This window comes from Panthera uncia, chromosome D2 (genome assembly GCF_023721935.1).
Source record: "Panthera uncia isolate 11264 chromosome D2, Puncia_PCG_1.0, whole genome shotgun sequence".
Classification (NCBI taxonomy): domain Eukaryota; kingdom Metazoa; phylum Chordata; class Mammalia; order Carnivora; family Felidae; genus Panthera; species Panthera uncia.
In genome coordinates, this window is record NC_064818.1 from 73,444,715 (window position 1) to 73,466,546 (window position 21,832).

The window sequence follows — 21,832 nt, forward strand, 5'->3', positions numbered from 1 at the left end:
AGGAAGGAAAGAAGAAAGGAAGGAAGGAAAGAAGAAAGGAAGGAAGGGAAGGAGGAAGGAAGAAAAATATTGACTCAGGAAAGCTGCAGAACAGAGGCATGAAGAGGACAAAGATGAGACACCAAACAGTTAAATGGAATTCTACCATAGGCCTACCAGCAAAATCGTCCCAACCCAATGCATTGGAGATACGTATGGTTTGTAAGCATATCAGGCTTGTGGCCACCAGGAAGATACTACGGGGGGCCCCAGTCTAGAGAAAATAAAAGCAGAAAAAAATTCTACAGAAGGATGTGGAAATGAAGTTGAAATCTCCAAAAGAGAAGTAGGAACTAACAGCCAAAGAGATTAAAAAAAAAAAAAAAAAAAAATAGGAGGGGGAAAAAAGATAAAATGAAGGGCTCAGTCCAGGCTGGGGAGAACCATCATTGGGAAAGAGGCCAGAGAAAGTGGAGGGAAAGGAGTCAAAAAGGTAACAATAAACATAATAACACAGCATTCCCCAGAACTGCACACTGCCAGATTGAAAGGCTCCACCAAGTACCCACACGGTAAAGGAACCCCACCGCACCCCCAAGCCTCTGACTGTACAGTTTTAGAATATTGGTGACGGGAGTGCCTGACTGGCTCAGTTGGTGGAGCACGTGACTCTTGATTTCAGGGTTCTGAGTTTGAGCCCCATGTTGGTTGTGGAGATTACTTAACAATAAAATCTTTAAAAAAAAAAAAAAAAAGAATATCAGTGATGAAAAGAACCTATACTATTCCCGAGGAGAGAAAAGCAAAAGAAACCAAACAGGTTACATATAAAATTCTAACTCCTGACAAAAACGGAAGACAAAGGGACAGTGTTTTCGAAGTTCTGAGGGACTTTCAACCTAGAATTCAATGCTGTGTTCTATCACATTATCAGTGAATGGGGAAAGTAGAAAAAAATTCACTCAACCGGATCTATAAATGTCCACCTGTCACGTCCCCTGTCTCAAGAAGCTACTGCTGGCCGTGCTGCACCAGAATGAGGGAGTGACTCAGGATGGAGGAGGGTCTGGGTCCCCGAAGCAGCCGAGGGGCCAGGGGATGCTGGTGGCGGCTGAGGAAGACCCGGGGATGCCTGGGTGGGAGCTGTGGTCAGAAGAGGATGGCCCTGGGTGAACTCCAGCTGCAGAGATAAACCAAGAGGCCCGAGCCCATGCAACACTGTTGAGAAGCATTTCAGAGGGCTACTGGAGATTATGATGTTTTTCACGTTTATTTATTTTTGAGAGAGAGAGAGAGAGAGAGAGCGAGAGCATGAACAGGAGAGGGGCAGAGAGGGGAGGGACAGAACCCGAACCAGGCTCCAGTCTCTAGGCTCTGAGCTGTCAGCACAGAGCCCCACGCAGGGCTCAAACCCACGAACCGTGAGATCATGACCTGAGCCCTTCGGCTCAGCAGCAGACAAGAAAGAATAGTCTTAACCGTGAAAATACAGTCAACAGCGATGTGAGTGAAAGCTTAGCTATAGCAAGAGGAAGCTGGTAGATAGCATCCAAAAGTGCTGAGTTAGCTCAGAAGGAACAGGGGCGCAGGGCAGGCCAACGCCAGACCTCAACCATACCGGGAGCAGCTGAGCTCCGGTCAGACCAGCCCGGACCCAGCCAAGTTCATGCTGAAAGGCACAGCCTGAACCACAGGGAGAATGAAATCTGGGGGGATGCTGTGGGGTAAAGGGAATCAGCCCATCTTACTCCTGAAGGAACATGGGTCACTTTTGAATTTTTATTTAGTTTTTTTTTTTTTAAGTCTGTTTATTTATTTTGAGAGAGAGAGAGAGAGCAAGCAAGAGCAGGGGAGGGGAGAGAGAGAGAGGGAGAAAGAGAATCCCAAGCAGGCTCCATGCTGTCAGCTCGGAGCCCAACTTGGGGCTTGATCCCATCAATCATGAGACCATAACCTGAGCTGAAACCAAGAGTTGGATGCTCAACCACCCGAGCCACCCAGGCGTCCCCACTTTTGGATTTTTAAATATATTTTTTTAATTTTTTTAATGTTTATTTATTTTTGAGAGAAAGAGAGAGACAGAGCATGAACAGGGGAGGGGCAGAGAGAGAGGGAGATACAGAATCTGAAGCAGGCTCCGGGCTCTGAGCTGTCAGCACAGAGCCTGATGCGGGGCTCAAACTCACGAGCCGTGAGATCATGCCCTGAGCCGAAGTTGGACGCCCAACCAACGGAGCCACCCAGGCGCCCCCAATAATTTCTTTTTTAATAAAGAATATGGCATTTAGCCTTTTAGAAAAACCTTCACTGGTACTTTAAATAAGAAGCTCAAACACTCTGAATCCTGGATCAAATTTTAGTGTTAAATAATATACGATAAAAATCATAAATACCATAGACCCCTTTCCCCATAACTCTGTAATTCTAAAACGCTGTAAAAATGCAAGGTATCATTATACTTAATTGCCAGTGCAAGTTGCTCTTGGAGCAATGGCTTTTGCAAATCTGTACAAACCGCCATATCCATCTCAATCTCTGTCACACAGTGAACAAGCCCAGTGTGCACATGCTGCCAGATGAATGAATGAGTGAAGGAATGAATGAAGGAAGGAAGGAATTCAGGGATACCCAAAGAATGAACACTTGGTTGCAGCTTTTCCTGAAGTTTTATAACTCATAAATGCTCCCTGGTTTTTTTTTTATTTCTTTTTAATGTTCATTTATTTTTGAGAGAGAGAGAAAGACACAGAGTGTGAGCAGGGGAGGGGCAGAAAGAGGGAGACACAGAACTTGAAGCAGGCTCCAGGCTCTGAGCTGTCAGCACAGAGCCCGACGCGGGGCTCGAACTCACAAACTGCAAGATCATGACCCGAGCCAAAATCGGACGCTTAACCGACTGAGCCACCCAGGCGCCCCAGTGCTGCTTGGTTTTAGAAGACAGACCCATCTCTCATGATAATGCACGGGGAAGAGGCACTTGATAGAAAAATTTCAAGTCATAAAGACATTGGGAAGGGAGAGAAGAGCTTTAAACGCTGCCTGAGTATGAACACCCCAAAAGGTACAACCACCCCAGGAATCCCAAGGAGGGCAGAGGTGTGGGGCGTCACCCTCCCAACTTCCTAAAGCCCAGCATCCCTGCCACACATGCACAGTGTCAAGACCGTCCCGATCTAAGGGGCCTGCCAGGAGGCGAAGCACAGGCCAGGGAAGACAGCGGGAGCACAGCACTGTTCCACTGTTTGGAGTTCTGAGAATACATGTCCGTCCCTAAGGCTGTAACTGCAGTGTGAGGGGAGGGGAGGGGGGTGGGCTCCCATCCCTGGTGGGTCCTCAGGTGCCAGCTGACCTGAGTGGGGAGAACCAGAAGTCCACACTGCACCAGGCTGCTCTGGGTACTTGGAGACAGTGGGGAGAAAACAGACAACCATCTCAGACCCACAGAGCCTGCAGGATAGAGGGATGAGAAGACAGTATCGAAAGGAAATAAAGAAATTATACCCACAAGATGCCAAAAAAGTTGGTAAGTGCTCTGGAGAGTTCTAGCTGGATAATCCTAGTAAAAGCATGAAAAAACAAGCCAGCACGGGTCCTATTTAAAATAATGGGGCAGGGGCACCTGGGCGGCTCAGTCACTTGAACGTCCGATTCTTGATTTCGGCTCAGGTCACGATCCTAGGGGCATGAGATCAAGCCCCACATTGGGCTGAACGTGGAGCCTGCTTGGGATTCTCCCTCCCTCTCTTTCTCTCTCCTCCTGCCCCTCACCCCAACTTGTGCTCTCTCTTTCAAAATAAATACACATTAAAAAAAATACATAAAAAGAGGCAAAGTAGATTCGCATCCATCCTGCCACCACCTTGGCTCACTGTAGAGTTACCCCCTCCACAGACTCCCCGCTGGACCAGACGTGACAAGTCTTGTGAAATTCGCTTGGGCCCACTTCCCACCCTCCACTTTTTAAAATTAGTGATTTAGAGTTTACTCCTGGTTTTACTTCCCCTGTAGCCAGACGCACTAGAGAATACCCAAGCCCTGCAGTCGGAGACCTGGGTCTGCACCAAGCTGGGCAGCCTCGGCAACTTCTGTGTAACCTCCCAAACCACAGCCCACACATCTGGAAGGATGGGGCCAGTCATGAGGCTCAGTGTGATAACCCAGACTGACGACTGAGCCACACGGGCCTCACTGATGCTTCCTCTCTCCCTCCCTCCCTCCCTCCCTCCCTTCCTTCCTTCCTCCCTTCCTTCCCAACACCATCTGCATTCACTGCCCCAGACCAATCGCCAGGCACGTTCCAGGCTTAAGGACACTAAACCTCCAAGGGGTTTTAGGCTGGGCACCGGGAGAGGGAGTGCGGCAAGGGGCTCCCAGATTCTGGAAGCTCTGTCTGTAGGGTGTGAATGTGCAGCCCAACACTGGGGGCTTTCCAGTGTCCACCTTGGCCCCAGGCTCTCCAGGTGTGGGCTCCCCTCCCTCCCTAGCCTCACACACAGCAGAACCACCCTGCCCCTCAAGCACCACTGTCCCGCCACCCATTCTTCCTTCACCCTTCTCGCCAGGCCTTCCTCCTCATATGCTGGCCCCTCTTCCAGGAACACTACCCCCACCCCCAAAGTCCACTTTGGTGTTACCTTCCCCACCGACCCCCACCTGTGCTCCCACAGAACCCACACTTCCCATTTCTCTGCTCAGCACACTTGGCAAGGCTTATTTAACAAGTTGCTTCGCCAGTCGATGCCTGTTCCCTAAAGTAGCTCATCTGTCTTGTCCCTGGCTGTCTCTTCACAAGGCCTGGCCCTGAGCGGGCATTCCACAAAGATCAGGTCAACTCGGCTGAACCAAAGGACAGACCAGCCCGGTGTGCAGGGAGAGCAGCTTGGGGGACCTCAGAATGCTGGTCCAAGTCCCAGCTCAGCCGCAGGGGGATCTCAGCCTCCCGATGAGGACAACGTGGCAGGGGGGCCAGGGGAGAGGGCTGGCTGATCTGTAGGCCCCCCTCACCCTCAACACACAAAGAATACGGCAGAAAAATGAACATCATCTGTTTGCCTGCTTGACTGTCAGCCCGGGTTTTAGACTGAGGCTGGGCAAATCAATTACACGGTGCAGCATTTATGAACAGTGGTCCCTGGGCCCTGTCCTGGATATGGGGCCAAAGGGAAACTGAGTGCTTCTGGCTCCAGGGTGGCATCTTAGCTTTCCAAGGCAGGCCAGACCATCTGCTCCCTTTTCCCCAGAGGCCATTCACCACCCAGGAGGCTCAGACAAAGTCATCCAAGGAGGAGAAGAAGCCTGAAAGAAGCAAATGCCAAGAGTCCTGCCTGGGAAGGCTTTCTAGGCTGACCTAAGAAATGTGAGCTAAAGAGAACAAATCTTAGCATCCGTCCTTGCCCCCACTGAGAGGAAAGCAGCGGAAAGAAGGCCCCTTTGCTCCATCTTGGGAGAAGTGTGTCTGAGTCAGGAAAAGGCTTTGAATAAACCAGTGATGAACACTTTCCAAGTTGTCGTCTACAAACACATAACAGCTGCCGGCCTCGTGGAGTCCGGCTTTTGGAGACAGAGGCTCAAGACCGGCAGCCCACAGGCTGCATCTGCCCAGGGATGTGTTTCGTTTGGCAGGCAAGGTTTTCCATCTTTTGAAAATCAGTTCCAACATTTATAGAATCGAGTGGTTTCATAAGAATCCGAACGCCCGATTTCTCTGGAAAACCAGGCAGTACCAGGCTGATGAAGGTAGAAGGGGCCTCAGGAAGAAAGGCCTGCTTCTCAGGGTTCTGGGGGCAAGGGTGGGCAAGTGAAGACATAGGTGGGCAGAACTCGAAGCATGGGGAAGCCCAGAGAGCCACAGGCCCCCAAGCGCTCACTGCCAAAGTCAGCTACACTCAGCCGCAGCCGCTGGAGGCAATGCTGGCTGCCCACAGTGGCCCCAGTCCCCACTACTCCCTATAGCCTCACACCAAAAGCCTTGCGGATTCATGTTCCTCACCAGCCCCTGTAGGCATTTAGCTGGGAGCCTCTGAGACATACACAGGCACAGGCTTCACGAACACACCCGATCCACAGGCCTCCTTCCCCATAATCTCCTCCACCTCCCCTCGCACTCAACCTTCAAGGACAGGAAATCCACTGACGTCAGAATTAAAGGCGACCTCCTGCAGAGAGCACACATATACCCAGGAGAACAGTCAGAAACTCTCTCTGCGGGACCCCTGCCAACGGCAGGATGTTTTGTAAAGATACGTTGAATAATTGACAATCTATCTGATTCGAGTACCACTTTTATTGCCACACATCTGCTTAGCGTTTTACTACATCCGTACAAAATGCCAACACGTCCAACTCTGGGGAAGCATCCTCGTAACTTATTCATGAAGAAAAAAACCGTGTGCGATGATGAACTTGAAACGACATAAATTGTCATTTTTGCTTTAAATATTTGTCCGTCTGAACTGCTCCATTCAAAAATTAACACACTTTTTAAAACTATTAATATTTGATCCACCCAAGAGACCTAATCTGAAGCTTCAGTCTTTCCCCAAATCCAGTATGGATCTGATTTCTTTAGGCAATTTCTTTTCTTCTTAAACAATTTTTTAATGTTTATTATTTTTGAGAGAGAGAGCATGTTGTGCGCGCATGTGTGTGCTCGAGTGGGGGAGGGGCAGAGAGAGAGGCAGAATCCGAAGCAGACTCCAGGCTCCAAGCTCTGAGCTGTCAGCACAGAGCCCAACACGGGGCTGGAACTCACGAACCATTAAGATCATGACCTGAGCTGAAGTCGGACACTTAACCGACTGAGCCACCCAGGCAGGCAACCCCTCTTTAGGCAATTTCAAAGTCTATTGGAAAGGCAGCTGAACTATTTTTTTTAATTCTTTTTTAACGTTTATTCATTTTTGAGAGACAGAGGGAAACAGAGCGCAGGCAGGGGAGGGGCAGAGAGAGAGTGAGACACAGAATCTGAAGCAGACTCCAGGCTCTGAACTATCAGCACAGAGCCCGACGTACGGTTTGAACCCACGAACCGTGAGATCATGACCTGAGCCAAAGTCGGACGCTTAACTGACTGAGCCACCCAGGCGCCCCAAGGCAGCTGAACTTTATAAGGAGAGAAAAAATCATCAAGAATGTGATTACAGACTGGAAGAAATACCTGCTTCTTATCCTGTGTTTTCTTAAAATCTTCACACGCTAGCCAAAATAAAACATTTTCTTCACTGAATTCCTTTTTTAAAAATTCCTGTGGATAAAAAGAAGAAACAACATCAAGCAGTATTCCACTTTAACAACAAACAAACAAACAAACAAACAAATAATGTGTTTCTCTCCAAGGACTGGTTTGGCAAAATTCAACAAATGACTATGGTGCAGTCACCCTGCGAAAAACTCCATCCTGAAAAACAAAGTGCATGTTTAATGTTAAAGCTAGAATTTCATACGCATTTGAACTTAATGACTTTGACATTGTGAGGAAGAGTAAAAATGAAGCAAGAATCTACTCACTAAGGCTAAGCTGGCAATAAATTACCAAAGAGTAAATTAAAGTGGGAGATATATTAGTTCCTTCCAGACAGTGTTTAAACAAAGTACATTCCTCTAAAATCAGCCCCATTTATTTAAACAAAAGAAAAGAAAACCTATTAAGCATGTCTGAAAATGCCACGATGAAAACGATTTTAAGTTGGAGGTGAGTTTTCGTTTGGCAGACGCTGGGGAGTTAGCAGTACACCCTGTTATCCCGCTGTGCGCAGGAAAGCGTCCTCCGTGAGATCCAGACAGGGCTCGCAATGGCCTGGTGTCCAGGAATGGCAGTAGACCAGCCCGTCACCCCTCCCTCGGCACCAAAACAGGGACCGACAGCATCAGGGCTTGCCCTGACCTGGCCCAAGACTTAAAGACAGGAGTTGGTGGGACTCAGGCAGATACCGGGCATTCTCAGAAGTCACACGCGGGTCTTCTGACACCTGGGGTTTCTGCGAGCCAGAGCAGTTCTTTGTCGGCAGGACTGACACTTCCCATCCATCCACCCTCCTCTCTGGGTTCAACCTCACTTTTCTAGCTGTTGTCCACCCCTCTCACTCTATTAATAATGAGTCCTGGGAATCCCCAATGCACAAGGGAACAAACCTTCACATCAGAGAGACCCAGACCGCCCCCTCCCAGGTGTCACAGAGCTGGAAATTCTTTGTAGATTCTGCCAGCGAGCACGGTACCTCGTCCCCATCACCCCTACCCGCTCCCATCCAGCCAGGTGAAAACCAGAAACAGTCTGTGTATGCCCCTCAGTTCTGGTCCATGGCCATCCAGGAAAGCCATCTCGGCCATGACAACTGAGAAGTCCTTATTCTCAGTGTTAAACAGTGTTTAACATTTTCAGTGTTAAAAAAAAAAAAAAAAAAAACCATCCTGTGTTTCCCCCACAGACATCTAAACTTCTTCGTGGGTTGCATCAATCCCGGTCAACAATGAAAAAGGCAAACCCTAAATCTTTTCACGCCTTCTGGGTCTTCAAGCAGATTCTCCAGAGAGGCTGCCCATTTGGCTGTGCTCTTGGGGTTCTGGTGGCTGCTGCTGGGACTCCCATCACTGCTGTGGATGTCTGCAAAGCAAAGTTCAGGATGTGTTTGTGGCTCAAAGATACTTTCATTTTAAAATATCTGCATATAATGGTCATCAAAATCATCATCATCAACAACATCATCATCATCAAATATATATTATGTGCCAGGATAATTATATTCTAGGCACTTAACCCAGGGAAATCATTCCAGTCCTGATAATGACCTTATGAAGTAGGCACTGCCATTTTCTCCATGTTACAGGTTAGGGAAACTGAGGCTCAGAGCAATGACAAAAGGGCCTTGCCATTTTCTACCACTCTCCATCCATCCTTCCTCCATCCACATGACCACTGGCCAACCCTCAGGCAGCCCTCAAGTCTCATTCAAGCCATCTTCCCAGGGACCCCAACTCAATGGCTACTCCTTCCCCATCACACTTTGTGCACAGTCTTGTAATTATCGTGCTGTGTTGTGATTATTTGTACGACTGACTCAATCGTCTGAAAGCTTCTGTAGATCTTTACCTTGAATCTGCAACATGTGGCTCATTGCCTGGCACATAAATAAAAGTATGTACCAGGGCTGGGATGGAGTGGGAAAAGGGAGCACTGGCTGCAGGTGCAAAATTTCAGGGGGTTTCCCCCCCCCAAAAAAAAAAAAAAACCTCAGGCATGAACATAAATGGTATTTTCATGCATGATTTTGAAAAATCAAAATTAATGGAAAGAATTCCATCATGAGCAAAATATCAAAATTTTAAATAAAGACAGGATGGGTATTACTGATTTTTCGTTTTGCCTCAGGCTCCAATATGGCTCAGCATCACACTGTTCCTCTGTGTGTAGACTGAATGAATGAATGACTGTCTGCACCTGCACATCTGATGCATTCTCTTCCTCAAGACACCTGCAAAGTCCCTTGACTGAAGGAAAGGGGACAGGGGACCTCCAGCTAACACACTGTGGCTACTTGCCTGAGAGGAAGTGACAGCACAAACATGCCTCGTTCTCCAGAATTTGGCCCCTTCCTGGAGTCAAGGAAAAACCATGGAATGCCACTTCGGGTGGGCCCAGGTTCCAAACCCAGTTCGGCCAATTCAAACTGTGTGGTAAGGGGCAACATTCTGTGTGGAAGGTAAAGATAATCCTCCTATCTCTCCCATTATCCAAGGACTAAAAGAGGAAGCACACCAGCCATCTAGAAGCTCACACTGCACTCTCAACAAACGTTAGTTCCTCTCTCCTCTTCCCTAAAATAATGATCTATCAAGTGAACTATTTTTATACCTAATATTTTTTTCTCCATTGCCTTTTTGTTTTCAAAGTAGAAACATGTTTCTATAAAGAAAAGTTTGAACGTAGGAGAAAATAAGCTTTTAACTAAAAAATCGGCAAAGCAAACCATTCGAAAAGGATAAATGAAAAAAAGTCTTATGAATATTAATTGCTGCAAATAGCCAGGATGCCATACAGTTTAAAATGTTTTTGCTTTTGTTGTTGTTGTTTTTTTTTAATGTTTATTTATTTATTTTGAGAAAGAGAGAGACAGAGAGACAGAGAGCGCACAAGCAGGGGAGGGACAGAGAGAGAGGGAGACACATCTGAAGCAGGCCCCAGGTTCCAAGTTGTCAGCACAGAGCCTGAGGCGGGGCTCGAACTCACGAAGCTGTGAAATCATGACCTGAACGGAAGCTGGATGCTTAACCAACTGAGCCACCCAGGTGCCCCTCAAATGTTTTTGGAGGGAAGTCATATCATGATACATTGCACTTAATAGTAACTCAGCTCCCATGATCTTTCATGTTCTATTGGGGATCAACACACGTGTTAATTTCTCAAGCAGCTGAGACCGTCTCCCAGCATCTGGGAAAACTACCTGGATTTATTTTATTTATTTATTTTTAAAGTTTATTTTTATTTATTTTAAGAGACAGAGAGCAAACAGGGGAAGGCGGGGGGGGGGGGGGGGGGGGGACAGACCCCAAGCAGGCTTCTCACTGTCAGTGCAGAGCCTGATGCAGGGCTTGAACTCACAAACTGTGAGATCATAACCTGAGCCGAAATCAAGAGTCAGATGCTTAACGACTAAGCCACCCAGGCGCCCAACCACCTGGATTTTAGACATTCACTGGCTGACTCCGGCTGAACAAAACAGAAGCCAGAAACCCCAGCTGGGCGCTGTGTTTCAATACGCATTGGTGACGGAGCACATAAGAGAATTATTTGGGACAAATCTATTCCTCTAATCGCGAAGCAAACTCACTCGAACACATCACAAATGGACCCGATGCTTCTCTAAAGTGAATCTTCAGTTCGTGGATATTAAATTAGTCCCCCGCTCTCTTTGCAAATGCTAGAATGGCAAGCATCTAAACACCGAGTTTCTTCCCCACAAAGTATAAATCAAGTTAAAAGGTCATTATTATAAGAAAGTTCTGCAAGAGGGTTCATTGTGCCAAGCATTTCACCAATTTACGGTCCTGTCCTTGAATACAGCTTGACAATTTACTCCATTTCCTCAGCAGACCTTCTCTTAAGTAAATAAATGCAGAGACACAAGTGGGCTATTCCGGGAACAGTCTTAGGCAGCCACAAATTCCTCTCCGTGTCGCAGAACACCTACTTTGCCCATAAGTTTTCAACCTAGGTCTGAAAGGATTCCAAGACTCCTGGCATTCTTTTCAATAATAAACCAAACCACCCTTGGGCTTTCGCTGCCACACTGTCTTGAAAATAAATACACTTGGTGCATTCTCATGTAGCCAAAAGAGTTAACCAGATTGTCTGGTTAACTGAGAGATAGGATATCTGGCCCCACCATGAGATAATTGTACCTCCCCTACCCTTTATTTCATACTCTAATCGTTTGGCATGTTAGGCTTCTGTGCCAGCTTTCACTCGAACAAAAAGTCTTAGAATTCAATGCCTACTAGTCTGGTCTAGTCCCCTTATTTTCCTTACTGGGAAATAAAGGTTCAGGGGGTAAAATGAACTAGAACTCCTTGATGGAACCAGTATTGGGACTTACGTGTGAAGGCGACTGTCCCTATAAGGACCACCTCCACAGAACCCCAGACTGCTCCAGAACCCGGGGACTTTGCAAAATAAGTGGCCCTTCCTCTCAGTTCTCTGTGGGGCTACCACTTCCTTGCCACCAAGAGTAAAGGAATACATCTCCCACGACACTGTTACAAAAGGGCACAGAATTTCCAGAGCTGGCTCAGAAAGGACACCAAGATATAGCTCACTACTCTCCTTGGCCGTGGTTACTAGTGTCTGGGTTTGCTGCCCTGGATAGAGACAAAATCCGGGGCACCCGGGGAGCTCAGTCAGTTAAGTGTCAGACTTCAGCTCAGGTCATGATCTCAAGATTCGTGGGTTCGAGCCCCGCATGGGCTCTGTGCTGACAGCTCGGAGCCTGGAGGCTGCTTCAGATTCTGTGCCTCTCTCTCTGCCCCTCCCCAACTCGTGCTGTCTCTCTCTCTGTCTCTCTGTCTCTCTCTCAAAAATAAACACACACTATGAAAACCAATTTGACAATAAATTATATTTTTAAAAAACAACAAAAAAGAAAAAAATAATAAACATGCATTAAAAAACAAACAAACAAACAAGTTCCTTCTTGCCTTTCTGCCCACCTTCTGCCCCAACCATCCTGACCATAGGAATCTTCTACCCACACTCTGTCTGCCATGTTTTCTCACTTTCCCCAGAAATATTGGTTTGAATTTTTCCAAGACTTCCTGATTGTCTTTCAAAAGCCTGATGAAGGCTTCTGGCTACGCCTGTTTTTCTTAATCCTTCTTGATTGGTAGCAACATGCATAGATAGCTCTGGAGAGAGCAGCATTTGCACACTCCATTCATTTAATGATGTATCTCTTTTCCAAGTCATTATCCTGACCTCCAGCGAGACTGAGCAGAGGCCCGCCCCATTTGGTACTACTCTAGACATTGCCCCTTAACTCAGGGTATTTCTACTCAGGGTCCCCTGCTCAGGAGACTTTCACTACTTACCAATGCACATATGTAAAGGCATCCTAAGACAAGTTCACCTTCAATGTAACAATCAGTCCAATAATTGTAAGAAAAAGAAATAACCTCTCTCCATAGCAAGCAGGTTTACATCTGAACTTAAGAATAAAACAAAATCAAGAGTTCCCAGCTTCTCAACTCCCGGCACTTGGAGCCATAAAGGTGTAATATTCCCCTTTGCTTTTTCATTGACAAAAGTTGCCAGTTGGGGTGGATTACACAAGAAAGCAAGCTTGGAATGCACAGGTGGGAAAAAACAGTCAAACATATTTTTCTAGCAGCTTTAAGATCACTCAAGCTAGTAACGAATCACCGCTGATAACATTTGTTTGTTTCAATTTTGTCCAGATCTGTTTATCTTTTCTTATTGTTTTTAGTTCACCTATAAAACATTTTCGCAATGGAAAAAAATTTTTTTTAATTTTTTTAAGCTTATTTATTTTTAGAAAGAGAGACAGAGAGCAAGAAGGGGAGGGACAGAAAGAGGGAGAGAGAGAGAATCCCAAGTAGGCTCCAGGCCGTCAGTGTGGGGCTTGAACTCACAAACCGTGAGATCATGACCTGAGCTGAAATCAAGGGTCAGACACTTTACCGACTGGGCCACCCAGGCACCCCTGGAAAAAAATTTTTTTAATCTCCTGGGCTCTTTAAAGCATTTCAGATCGGGGCGCCTGGGTGGTTCAGTCAGTTGAGCACCCGGCTTCCGCTCAGGTCACGATCTCACAGTTCGTGGGTTCAAGCCCTGCATCAGTCTCTTTGCTGACAGCTCAGAGCCTGGAGCCTGCTTCGGATTCTGTATCTCCCTCTCTCTCTGCCCCTCCCCTGCTCGCTCTCTGTCTCTTAAAAAAAAAAAAGTTAAAGCATTTTAAATCAAATTTTTGTAGGCATAATACTTATTTGTCAATACATTGATCTTCACACTAATCCATCATCAGCTAATAACAACAGTGAACACTTATAAATTGCTTATAGTGCGCTGGGTACTGTTCCAAGCTTTTTCTGTGAGTTAAATCATCCACTTCTCACAAGGACCCTGTGGTGTGATTCATATCACCCCACTTCACAGATGAGGAAACACAGATGAAGCGTGGTAACTTGCAAGGGTCACCCAGCTAGGAAAGGGGCGGGGGGTGGGGGTATCAGGGTCCAAGCACGACCTTCACCATGAGACTCGAGTGCCATTTTTAGTTTTGACATCTGCCGGTCCTCACACTCACCAAGGCCAGAACATAGCAGCCTTGAAGAGAAAGATACCATCTGCACCGTGGGGAAAGCCTGAGAAAACTGAGAAGGAATTCTACGTAGACAAAAACCCACACGAGACCGGGCCAGCATCATCTAACACTCAAACACAGTGTCCATACACTCTCCATTTACATTTATGCGGTTCTATGTGGTTTCTGGCTTCAGTAAAAGCCAGTATTTCAAAGATACAGATGGCGGAGGCTGGTTGCTTGCCGCGTATTTCGTAATGCATTATTTATAGATGCTATGATGTCATATCTATCAGGGGCTTTCGCCAGACATTAACTCCTTGGAAATCCATACTCAAAAGGCATCCGTAACACTCATCGAAACTGAATGCTTGCAGCCTGGATTCCTGCTATTAGTCTGCAGGAAGGTCTGGGTAATTATCCTGCCTAGACAGTTTTCCCAGTCAAATAATGTTCTAATAAAATCTCAATACCAACTTCCTCAAAGCAGAGTCAACGTCCAACATCAAAGAGTCTCTCCTAAGTACCCCCCAAAACTTACAGCATCATTAAAGAAAACAAGCCAAATATTCAAGCCTAGGAAGAGGCAGAAACGTTCACTCCAAAATTCTAAAGTGGTTTGGTACAACACACACACACACACACACACTCACACTCACACGCCATACTCCCATAAATATTCAAGGAAAGTGCACCCCCAAGAAGCTTATTTAAAACTTCATATCAACTATGCCACATCAAACATATTACATTAAAAAAAAAAAAAGACTTTTTCTTTTTTCCAAACTTAGAAGCAGAGAATCAGTTTGTTACAACTGGTGATCTATGTAAGGCTCCAGAGAAACTGGGTCATGGAAACACTCTATCTAAATATTACTTAAGTGTTTTTCGGCTCCAGTATCTAACTTCTGAGAATAACTATCCTTCAAGCATGCAATTCCCTTGGTGCGGAGGTCTGCATGAATGGCAATTAGCAGAATATAATAACAAAAATGAAAAAGCTTAAAAATAATCCTACTAATAGCAAGCATCAAAGACCAGAGAGGGTGACAGGGCTGCAGAGGGTTGGCTGGGCTCAGAAAAGGCATCATGGCGTTTTTCACATGAAGCCAGAGACCTCAGAGAAAGCTGACTGCTCAGGCAGTGCCTCCAAAGGTCACCTGTGCACCTGTGCCTGCACTCCTCGCTCCCCCCAGCCCCTGCCCTGCCCCGCTGTCACCCGGGCAACACACAAGCTGAGGTCATCGCCAAAGGAGGTGGGGGTCACTCCTTACATTCCATGCTCCAGGGTCCACTTGAGGAGCTTCACACAGCCCAAAAACCCACTGCCTTCTCAGAGACGCTTCGTGGGAGACAGGCCAGGGGGCTGCGGGTCTCCTGAACACCCTTGGGTCTGGAGGAAAAACAAGCCTCCACATCCTCTTTTGAGTGGACTAAACAACAGATGGCCACTGGTTTCCAGTTTCTACCAGAGGGAAGGAAATAAGAACGCCAGACTGTTATTTGTAGACTCCCTAGAATCTTCACTTTCTAGGCAAAGACCCAGAAAAAATAAAATTACCCGGGAGCCCTATCCTGGGGGTGAAAATGAAGACCCTGTCATTATTTTCTTCACTTCCCAGAAGCCCCTGTGCTTCCCCTGGGGGCCTGACAGTCATGCATAAATGTGCCCTCACTCCCCCCCCCCCCCCCCTCCCCTGCCCCCGCTGCCCCCGGCCCCTATCGAGAGGCAAGTAAATGACATCCCCCCCTCCAGGATCAGAGAGACTGTGCATTTCTTGAGTAAGAGCTGCGTCGTCCTCAGGGTCAGCAGTGCCTGGCGCTCATGGTCATGTTTACATTGATGAACGTTTTCTGAGAGATTGGGGGCGAGACAGTGAGGATGACAGCTGTAAAAATAGCTGCTTGACTGAGCACTTACTATATCCTGTCTCAACTTCCCAGTGACCCGTAGAAGTCGGGCTCATCTTTGGCCCATTTTACAGAGAAGGAAACAAAGGCACAACGAGGTTCAATAAACCGGCTCCAAGGAGCAAGCGAAGAAGGAGACGAGGTAGGATTCAACCCCAAGTTGGCATCAGAGCCTAGAAAGGGAAGGGCCGTGACAGACGCAAGAAGTGAAAGGCAGGGCCCTCTTTCTCACGGAACTTAAAATTAATTGAGAAGGTGAGACCAGGAGTTCCCAGATGGCCGTCTGCCCACAATGCCACAGGCTGGCACGGAGTTTATTTCACTGGTTCGTGAAGAAATGAGAATAAGGATAAGGAAATATTTACCAAGTGAGCTGTCTTGATGCAGTAAGGACAGCGCTGGGTTATTCTTAGGAAAGAGATCATTATTTACATAGTACAAAATTCAAGAGGCCGAAGAGGGAGCACAGTAGAACAGGGCTTCCTCTCAGCTCTGTCCCTTGCCTACCCAGGGCCTCTCCCTAGATGCAACAACTTCTAGAAGATTCCTGAGTATCAGGACATTTCTTTTTAAAGTTTATTTATGTATGTAAGTATGCATGTATGTATATATGTATGTATGTATGTATGTATTATGAGAGAGACAAAGAGAGTGTGAGCAGGGGAGGGGCAGAGAGAGAGAGGAGATGGAGAATCCCAAGCAGGCCCCATGCAATCAGTGCACACAGCCCAACGCAGGGCTCGAACCTATGAACCGTGAGATCATGACCTGAACCGAAATCAAGAGTCGGATGCTCACCGGACTGAGTCACCCAGGCGTCCCCAGGACATTTCTTTACACAAGATTATATCTTTACTATTCAGGGTGTTAAAATGCCCTTTTGTTCATGGGATGATAAAGATGGCTGATGATGGCTTTGTTTATAATGTCCTGACTGGAGAAAGGAAGAAGGGAGACAGGAAAGAAAATTTAGCAGCTCCCCATTACATATATATACATATATACATATTTCAGCTCTAAATATATATTTTTTAATGTTTACTTATTTTTGAGAGACAGAGTGTGAGCAGGTGAGGGGTAGAGAGAGGGAGACACAGGATCCAAAGCAGGCTCCAGGCTTCAAACTGTCAGCACAGAGCCCGATGCAGGGCTCGAACTCATGAACTATAAGATCATGACCTGAGCCCGAGTCGGATGCTTAACCGACGGAGCCACCCAGGCGCCCCACCCCAAATATATTTGAACAAAACAACCAAGTGGATCCTGAGCGAGGCCATGCAGATAGCTCTGGACTTGGGTCAGGGAGCTGAGTTCTCTGGTCTGTCCCCTCCTAAATGGGCTGCTCCTGTCAAGTCCCTGCCCCTTGGTGGCCTCTGCAGCTGTCCAGGAAAAGACAAAGTGGACAGGCTGCATTTCGGGGGCAGAGAGGGAGGGAGGCATGAGGCTGGAGAGAGCGGCAGGGAGCAGGGAGACCCAGCTTTGGGAGAAGACTTAGGACAGAGGACACCCTCGGGAAGCAAAGGGGCAGAAGTGGGAATGCCCAGCCGCCCAAGGGCACAGCAAGAACGGGGAAACGGGGCCAGGAGAGAAGGCGGGCCAGATGAGGGGTCCTGAGCACCGCGCAGAGGGGGCAGCACAGCTGACCCAAGGGCACTCGGCGAGGCCTGGAGGGATGCGAACTGGCTTAGAAGGGAAATGAGTCCCCGGGAGCCTGCGTGGGGCTGTTTCCTCCCAGTGGACGCCTCCTGACAGCTCTTATCAGGGAGCTGCTGCTGTCGCCTGCCCAGGCCCCCTCCGCCCCCACCGTCCCTCCTGGGGCCTGCTGCAGTGGAGAGCTATCTGAGGGAAGCAGAAGATACCAAGGAGAGTAAATTTAGTACAATTTAAACAGCAAGCTTCCGAGCCCAGCGCCTGAGGCAGAGGGCATTACTCAAGCCCAGCGGGGGAAGTGGCTCAGTTCATCCAGGAAGTCCCAGGAAATGGCCCCCCCAGGCACCTGCTTAGGTTCCCCAAATGCCTAACAGTGACAAAAGGAGACATCCGTCCCATACAAAGTCAATGAAGGCATAAAAAAAAAAAAAAAAAAAAAGAGCATCATTAGCACCTGACCCCCACCGTCTACAGGCTGCTCTTCACGGCATTCAGAGCTGGCGCTGGCGCTGACCACGTGGCTGACCACACTGGTTTAAATCAACACCCCTTCCTCGGCCCAGCCCCGCCACTCTGTCCCTGCGTTGCTCTCCCTGAACCCACAGTCCTGGGCCAGTGATGTTCTGCAGGGAAAGTTTCCCTGGGGGGCCAAGACTGCCCGGCTGCTGGGTTGTTAAAACAAAGACGTTAAATTGCGATGCTGTCACCTCTAAGTGAAAACTTAAGCCCAGCAATAAATCTGAAACTGGTCCCAAGGGTTTAATGGGATCATGTACAACAGGCCCCCTGCCCTGGGGAGGGCCATGGTCTGCCCGGCAGGGTGGGGATTCCCTCAACGGGTCACCCCTCAATCTGCTGGCAGACGGAAGGCTGTGGCTTTGGCTTTGCTTTTCAGGTGAGTAGCGTCAGTTACCATCAACAGCGTAAGTGGTTGTGAGGGGCAAAGGGTGGTCAGAGTCCCTCAAGGGGTCCTTGCACTTCAGTGGCATCAGAATCACTGGGGGCACTGGTTGAAAATGCAGCCTCCTCTCCCTCCCACCTTGGGTCCCCAAGACTGAACCAGTGGGCCCAGGGTGTGGCCTGGGAAGCTGCATTTTATCGATGCCCTCCCCACCCCCAGGTAGCTCACGAACACACTTTGAGAAATCTCAGAAAGCAGAATAAGGAACAGCATTTTGAGCCTCAGAATTAGGGGTTAGGAACTCCAAATCCTCAGCTTGAAGAGCCTGTCTCCAATGCGGTTTTGCTGAAAAGCAGGAAAAGTCTACAGTAGAAGGTTCTGGGAGGCAGGAGTGTAGCCGGGTCCATATCAGGGGTCTGCAGGAGTGGATCCAGCACTTGTGGGGCTGGAAGCTTATACAATTTGGAGAGCCACTTTAGGAAAAACAATTCAAAATGACCAAATAAAAATGTTGCACAGGGTCTCATGGATCACTCGGCTGGCTTCCCGGTACCTCCACCCCAGGCCCACAGTCCCCCCTTCTCACTTGACTCCTTCTTTTCTCACTGCTGGATGGTGATGCCCAAATGGCAGGGCCTCATTTGCCCTTTCCCATCAGTGGGGCATACTTTCAACCTAAAAATCCTAAGGACATTGGGCTCTCAGATCAGGCATCAAATACCCATCCATGATGCTTAGCTACTAATCTTTGTATTTGTGGCCGAACCCTATTTCATAAGGCTGAAAAGTTGCCGCCCTAAAAGAGGTACACTCCACTGGTATCCCTAAAACCGCCCCAGTCTTTCTGGAGTGAACCTACACACATACAACACCCTCTCCCCAAAACCATGTATGCCCCCAAATGAGAGCAAAGCAATGAATAACTCAGGCAGAGAAGTCCAGAGCAGCTCTGTTTATCATAGGAAAGGGGGAAGCTAACCATTATTATTCATTTATTACGTGCCAGGCAATGCACTGGGGACTTCATATGTTTTAGTGTGTTTGATCCCACAACTCTATGAAACCCACTTTACAGGCGGAAAAACAGACACAGAGGTGTGCTAGTAAACCAGCTCTCCTGCGGGGGGAGGGGAAGCTTGATTTTTAACATTTGTTGATTTCCATGGTATAAATACCCACCAACAGCCAATTTCAAGCTATCCATGACTTAGCAGCCAGTTCTCAGATTTCCCGATAATTTAGCAATTGGCTCAGAGGTCAAGTAACTTGCCCAAGATCACTAAATGATAGAGTCAGGGCGGGAACCAGGAGTTTAACTCCAGAGTCCAGGCTCTGACTACCACTCCCCAGGCCTATGAATACTCAACAACAGGGATCGGCTGAAATGAACCCCCACAAAGGAATCCTTTGACCCTCAGACAACACGGCAAGATTTACATGACCACTAACACTAATACAAGCTCTTTACCATGACCCTACGAAGTCCTACTTTATAAGGATTGTCCTATTAACGCAATGATTTGCATAATGGACAGGAAACCAGCTCCACGTAAGCGCTCAAAGAGGGATAGCTATTTTATTCCCATTTTGCAGATCCTTATCTGCACAGACACAAAGTTTCCACAGCAGTGGAGGTGGGATTTGGTCCCAGCCTGTCTGGTCCCAGTCCATCCTCTTAACTGCAATGTCCCCATAAAATATGATAGTCAGTGAGAAGAGGACACGGACCAACCAGCACAGACTCTTAGCACCATGAAGAAGTCAGTTTGGGAGTGGAACACTGCAGAAAAGCCTCCCAACTCCAGAATCAGGCAAACCTGGGTTTCAGCTTCTCCATCGCCTCCTAAGTGTGACTTGGGGCGAGTTACCTAACGACTCTTGGCTTCCGTTCCCTCCTCTGGAACGTGGCCAATACCAGGAGACAGTACCTGTCTCATGAGGTCGTCCTACGGGTGGAGAGACAACACAGAACTGGGTGAACAGAGACCCGGGCCCACATGACGAGCTCAGAGGGGCACAGCTATTATTCTGCACAAAAACGGTAAGATGGTTGGAATCAAAGGCATGGTCCCGTCTCCACCGTGGATTCTTTGTCCTATCAAATTGCTCCGAATTGTGGCTCAGGCTGGTCCGTTGGGACAGCCAAGCCCAGTGCACGGTAATGTCAGCGCTCCCCGGCGCCAACTACAGATGTGCATTCTCCACCCTGCTGTTCACCCTCCTCGGCGCGCCCACATTTGGGCTCCGCAGCGCAGAACTGAAGGCGCCGGGCAGCCCAGGCCCCGCTGCCAGTCCGGTGCCCCGGGGTCCGGTCGTGCCTCCTCTGGGCGCCGCGCGGGCATCATTCGCAACGACGCCCGCAGCGGACAGAGAGGCAGAGAGCTCCAGGGGAGAAGGGCCCCGCGCGACGTTCTGCTTTCGGATCTAGAGCCCACACTCTCTCCAAAGTTTCGGGTGTTTGGGATCTCCTTTCTCCTCGCAGACCATCACTAAAAAGAAAACTGCTGTTGTTCCCCCTTTTGTCCAAACTTCCTCCCCGCAGCGCCTCTGGGGGGGGGGGGGGGGGACTTTGCGCTCCCTCAGCGGCGGCGGCCGCAGGGACGCTGGAAGGAGCGAGGAGAAGTGGCGCGGTCCGCGGCGACTGTCGTCGGGTGGCATCGCCAAGCCGCGCCCGAACACAGGAGGGAGGGAAGGATGCCCGGGACCCCGGGCGGGCAGCGGCGGCCGAGGCGGCTCCTCGGAGGCCCCGAACCCCAGCCCGCCGGCCCGGGAGCCGCTTACCTGACGGCGGCCGCTTCCTGCTGAGCCGGCTCACGGCGCGGTTAAACATCGCCGCGGTCGCCCGGGGAGGAAGGAGGAGCGGCCGGGCGGCGCGACGGCTGAGCCTGAGGACGGAGGGGAGGTGGAGGCCGAGGAGGAGGAGGAGCCGGCTCGGCACCGCCCCGGCGCGCCCGCCCCCGCCCCGCCGCCCTCCTCCCAGCCAGGCGCCGCGTGGCGCGCTCGGTGCGCCCTGCCCGCCCGCCCCGGTGGGAGCCCCGCGGTCCCGCCTCGGGGTCCCGGGCGGGCCAGGGCGGCCCCCGGGCGATCAAACGCCGGGACCCGACCCCGTGCCCGGGGTGGGGCTCACTGCCCCGGAGGGAGCCCGCGCCGCCCGTGGCTTAGGAGCTCTCTCCTGGCGCCCGTGCGCCCCGGGGCCCCCCGCCGCCCAGCGGAGCTCGCCGAAGAGGTCGCCCCGGGCCCCGCCCCGCCCGCCTCGCGACTCCGCGTCCAAACCGGTCTCCCGCCCTCTTCCTGCAGCCGCGGGAAACGGGCACGGCGCCGCCGGCGCACAGCGCTCCGCGGCTCCGCGCGCCTTGGCCGGGCGGTAGTCGGGGGTCCCCTCTCGCTACACGGACCCGGAAGCCTCGGCTTCACGGTTCTGCAAAATCCGGGCGCGGCCCACGGCCTTCGCCTTCTCGCCCCCGGGATCCAGGTTCTCCGAGGGCCCGGGCCTGCCCGCCCCGCGACTCCGCGGGTGCCGGGCCCTCCCACGGCCGCGAAGCCGGTGGCGCGTCGCCAGGGTCCCGGCCGCCGGGCCGCG

General features: G+C 49.6%; 1 protein-coding gene across 2 annotated transcripts in view; it reads right to left on the reverse strand.

Annotated features, from left to right (window-relative positions):
* Positions 1-21,182, reverse strand: part of RGS10 (regulator of G protein signaling 10) — a 41,009-nt gene extending 19,827 nt beyond the window's left edge. Inside the window, exons 1-3 of one of the 2 annotated variants that reach the window (XM_049646563.1) lie at positions 21,034-21,182; positions 8,463-8,581; positions 7,136-7,222 (exon numbers count right to left, since the gene is read on the reverse strand). In XM_049646563.1, the coding sequence (XP_049502520.1) occupies positions 7,136-7,222; positions 8,463-8,581; positions 21,034-21,082 (255 nt within the window). In that variant the 5' untranslated portion in view covers positions 21,083-21,182. Of the gene's footprint in view, positions 1-7,135; positions 7,223-8,462; positions 8,582-15,064; positions 15,256-21,033 lie in introns of those variants that run through there. The other variant, XM_049646564.1, reaches the window with a different exon arrangement.
* Positions 21,183-21,832: the final 650 nt, after the last annotated feature.